This window comes from Diplotaxodon limnothrissa, linkage group LG23 (assembly GCF_057381915.1).
Source record: "Diplotaxodon limnothrissa isolate DT_005_m linkage group LG23, D_limnothrissa_male_GT1.1, whole genome shotgun sequence".
Lineage (NCBI taxonomy): Eukaryota > Metazoa > Chordata > Actinopteri > Cichliformes > Cichlidae > Diplotaxodon > Diplotaxodon limnothrissa.
In genome coordinates this window covers 49,956,985-49,962,092 of record NC_140617.1, presented here as the reverse complement: position 1 = coordinate 49,962,092, position 5,108 = coordinate 49,956,985, and the positions used below count along the sequence as shown (strand labels likewise).

General features: G+C 41.0%; 1 protein-coding gene across 1 annotated transcript; it reads left to right on the top strand.

Moving 5' to 3' along the window:
* The first annotated feature begins 655 nt into the window (after positions 1-655).
* Positions 656-3,007, top strand: urp2 (urotensin II-related peptide). Its single transcript, XM_085347199.1, has 5 exons — positions 656-764; positions 1,053-1,376; positions 1,884-1,918; positions 2,527-2,683; positions 2,976-3,007. The coding sequence occupies exons 1-5, from the start codon at positions 668-670 to the stop codon at positions 3,005-3,007; spliced, it is 645 nt and encodes a 214-aa protein (XP_085203325.1). The 5' UTR covers positions 656-667.
* Positions 3,008-5,108: the final 2,101 nt, after the last annotated feature.

The following is a 5,108-nucleotide window of genomic DNA, read 5'->3' as shown; positions in this document are numbered from 1 at the left end:
ATTAAACACAAGCCTAAGCACACACACACAGACACCAGATTCACAAAACAATACAGCTGACACCAAACACACAAAGCTTGCCGCCACACTCTCCAAATGTCACCGACCCATCGAGGAGGAAGGGCTGGGCTACGTGGCCTTTCAGGTCTCATTGGTTGATGCTGAGAAATCAGTCTGACGCTCTGGGACAAACCAAGGATTATAAAAGCGAGGTACGCTGACTGTGTCCAAAAAAGCAACACACTCTTGACAAGCCTTCTTTGAGAGGTGCATCCATGGATTATGAAAAGAAAAACTTTCTCTGTTTCACAGATGAAACTGATGCTGAACTGTAGGTTTTTTAGAGAAGCTGCAGAGATTTAATTGACAAATACCAATTTAGGTGTAGTATCACACCTGAAGATAACGCTGATTATCTCTTTGAGTAAACTGGAAACGACAGACTCTCCATAGACAAGTCACTAAAAGAACCCAGAAAATCTCCAGAGCTCATTTTTTGGATGGATAATTTGAGCATCAGGAGAAACAATACAGACTGAGAACTTGTAGAACAAAAACACTGTGGGAAAAAGATTCTTAGTCCAAGTTTGAAACTTTCAGAAAAAGTAAATTCATATAGACTTCAGGCCTGAGCATCATCTTTTCTTCTTTTTCAACTAAAGCCACAATGCTAAACAGAGCAACAGCTTTGATGGGGATGGCGTTCATCCTGCACGTTCTGATGATTCTAGGGATGCAAGTGGAAGCAGCAGCTGATGAAAGAGGTAAAAAAATGTTAATAATACAAGACCGCCTAATTCTCATAGCCGGCATTTCCTTATTCTTGAAGAGTTACTGGTTAAAGGTTTGTTTGTGTTTAAAAAAACTGTGCTTTCATTTAAAGCACGTCACAGTTTTTAAAAAAGTCATTCAGTCTTCAGCCTCGGTCTTTGCATCAATCGTTTCAAAAGAAGGTGTATGATGGCTGGAACCGAATAGCAGCTTCTTGTGTTTCTGTGCACGCTCTTCATGGAAAAGCCAGCCTAATCGCTTTATTGTTATTTGTTTTGTAGGCTTTGTGAAACAACCACGTTCCCTTCGTAGTCTTTTTCATGTCTCAGCTGTTCCACAGAAGACCTTAGCATTCAATTCAAACCAATACCTGAAGCACTGGCTCCTCAAAAGCACAGCAGCTCAACATGATGGTACAGCACAAACCACTGACCGAACTGCCACAAGAACTATTGCAGACACCAAGTCCAAGCAACCAGTGGTCAACAGCAACACAGCTGGTCCTGGTACACAAGCCAAGCTGCAGAAGATGATCTCAGCCCTGGAGGAATTTCACCGGGCATTTAACAGAACCCGGAGCTCACAGCTTACCATCATGCCACGAGGTAATACCACTCTTCTTTTAACTTTTTTATGCATTTCCTTCTTCATTGTATTATAAAATGTATTACTCTTTAAGGTTCCAGCATTAGCAGAAAGAAAACGCCAAGAGAAAGGTCTCAACATAAAGAATATCTCTCCCACATTAAGACACTGTATCTGGGATATTTTCTACCATTGGCCTTTATCACAGCACGAAGGAGGAGATCAGATAATCAGAGCATCAGTCAATCACCTGCCCCTCCCCATGTAACTCGATGTCTCCACCAGAATGAATGAATATGCCTTTGTGAATATGTTTTTTAAAGTTCTTTGAGTACTCTGACTAGACTAGAAAAATATTAGTTCATTTCAAAACACTTTGTACTTACGAGTTGCTGCATTAAAGACTATTTAACATCAGACTAACTCAAACATGCAGCTCCTTAGGTAATGTCTGGAGAGACTCAGGACTGCACAGTATTTACAGGCTTGGCCTAAACCAAGAAGTGACCTTTTGTTTTTCATTTCAGTAAGCAGCAGAAATGCCGGGGGGAAAGAGAAAGTGGTAAGTTAGACCCAAAGTCTAAAGATCTGAGTGCTGCATGAATGTATGAACAAATGTCACTTAGTAGGGCCCGCAGTCTGAAGCGGTTCAAGTGGTCAGTCAGATTAGAAACATGCAAAATAACTGCATTCAAATTAGACATAAAGAAAACAGATACGTGAATTGGCTGACAAGAAATGAGAATTTTGTGCTCCCTGCATTATTCACTTGCTTGAGTAGTCTTTGGTTGCTTGCAGGTTAATAGTCTATCTGAAGAGAAAACTGGCTTGTTGTTTAGTTTTATTCAAAACACTGGTCTTTGTCCCAAAGGTGGGCAGTTCTAATGAAGTGCTGGTTGCATTTTGAACATGACTTCTTAAATCCAGCAATAAAGAACTTTGACCAAAGGATTAAATGAACCAGAGTGTGACAGGGTGCAGAAACGAGGATGTCTTGAAATCCAAGCAAAGCCACTATGTAACAATTTCCACGTATAGGAGTGTAAAACAGCCAATGATGTTTGTGTGGTTGCATTCTTAAAAGGGGGGAGAAGGAAAGTATCTCGTTGATGACTCGTGCTTTGATTGCTGACAGCCAGTTTAATCTTTTTGTTACCGTTGTGATGGAAGCTCACTGCTGCTGAAGGAGCGGTGAATCCCACCACTGCGTGCCCAGTGTTACTTGACAGCACTGCATCCAAAGCCAGTGCAGACGTCATCCCAAGCCTGACTGGTCGAAACTTTAGGAAGTCCTTCCCACCACAGACCAAGAAGACCAACAAAAGAGGTGAGCAAAGTTAGTATATATCTTCTGACAGGTGGTGTATTTGGTTGACAGACCATAATAATAAACAGGTCAAACCTATTTATGTATTAAGCCAAGCTGCTCTCATTCAGCTTTGATTAATGCAGCACATTTGCAGAGCGGCAGTTCTTGGGGACTGGAGTGCATAATTATGTGTGCAATTTTTAGTGTGCATGAATTTATCATTGCTCTTTGAGGTGTTGTCACAGCTTTTTCACCAGCATGTCTTCAGACTGATTTATAACCACGTGTTCCTTCTTTGCTTCTTCCACAGTGTGTTTCTGGAAGTATTGCTCTCAGAAATGACAGCTTTCCAGCCGCGGCTCACTTTTGTGTCTCATCTTCTTCCTTTCGCTCATCCTTCCATCTACCCAAGTATGCGTCTCCATTTTTTATTCAGCCTCCATCCTCTTCTGTATCTCCTGCCTGACTTTTGAGTGCTAAGAAACTGTGGCTATGACAACAGAAAGATCTTCGTGCCGAACCAGGCCGGCGCCAGCCTTGGACCTTTTCATTCATGCATCAACTAACAAGACAGACCAGTCAAAACAAACCTTGTGCACCCTTGGTCAAGACACACACACTTGTTAACCCTTACGCTCCTTTATAAGACAGACACGCGTCAGTTTTTCAATGTGTGTGCCATATTTTAAATAAAGTTTATCATTTGCATAGCAAATACTGACTGTGATGACAAAGGCTGCCATTTTATTTCCTACAGTCAGAGATCTGAAACAGTAACTTCACTTTGTGGTTTTTCTTTGATTACACAGTTTGTATTTAAAGGATTTTGTAACACTGGTTGTTGAGCTGAGATCAAATACAGTACTTTATTTAGATACAGCTTCAGCAGCAGTATGTTGCAATCTGACACTAAATCATCATCAGAGTTAATAGTATTTGATGAGTGACACCAGCTAGCCTCAGTAGTCAAACCAGCCTATGTCCAGACCAGCAGTGAATTCTTCAACCGGGCGTTTCTGGGGAAACTGGACTGTGAGTATTTGGTGTCCGGGTATGTAAATTCTGGGTCACTTCATTCAAAGGGTTTCTGCAGAAGTCAGCGTCATTGTCATCCAGCTGGTGATTATATACAAGTCTCTGTGTTAAATGTGCTTGACCTTGCAATCACAATCATTTTGTCTATTTTTATTTACCACAATGATTCAAGCATACACTGCTTTGGAAAGTCAAAAGTCTAGCACAGGACCAAGAGCAGGCTATTATATCAAACATCACACCACTGTTTGAGCACATGATGGACATGGACAGTGGTTAGGTTGTGGACTGTAGCAGTGATGTAGCAGGAAAATATCTAAAAATAGTCTATCCTCGCATGGCAATAATTTGTGCATCCAGCCTTTACACTGCTGCCTTCTTGTGGCCACAGTTAGCTACAGTCTGCTGCCCTTGCTTAAATTTCATAAGGGAATGCAACCCTTGCTGTTTTGAAGGTGTGTCAGTCAATTACTTTAGTGGGCAAGATGAGAGGCCAGGAGGTTTTTCTGATGGTTTGTGCGTAAGCATTGTGGATAAACCACTGGCCTTTGACTATAAACTGATTAGAGACCAGCATGTGGCACAAGCGACCACTGACTGACCTTTCACTGTTCTGAGATCACTTACTATCTGCGCTTCATATACAGCTACCATTAGCAAGTAAAAGAGCCTCAGTGGTTTGTCAGCGTAATACGAGTCTCCTCTTTGTACCTACTTTGGCTAACATGTGGGATGAAGAGAAGATGGAGAATAAAAAAGCCGTTAATAAATTTTAGTACATTAACAAGGAAAGCTCTGATTACGATAGAGAGGGGATGGCAGCTCTAATCATATCTGATCTAATAAAATGCAGGCTCAGCAGTACTTATTAACATCTATGAGATTATCTGAATGTACTGTCTTTAACCAGCAGCTCCAAATTCATTTTCATTCATATTTTTAATCCCCTGTAGATATTTACAGTTAAAGCGTTTGCTCAAGCCTTTAATTCAGCTGATTTTTTAAATTATTAACTTACTTAATGTGCTTTAAAAAATCTAAATGAAGGCCTGTATTTCTGAGCTCACTAGTTTTTCAGAGATAAGTGGTCCTCACAGGACAGCAACTACAAACGTGATTTATTTTATGAACCATGTTGCTGGGCACTAAACTGTATATATGCAGTGTTGGGGAGTAACGGAGTACACGTACCGCCGTTACGCATTTAAAATACAAAATATGAGTAACTATTCCGTTACAGTTACCGTTTAAAAAGGTGGTATTCAGAATACAGTTACTTTGTTGAAATAAAGGCATTACACGGCAGTCTTTTCCTGTTTCATTAGGCTATGCCCTCTCTATTTTTGGTTTCCACGCCGGTGATACTCCCCCACTGAAGCTAAAAGTGAGTCCGCTGGATCCATCCTGG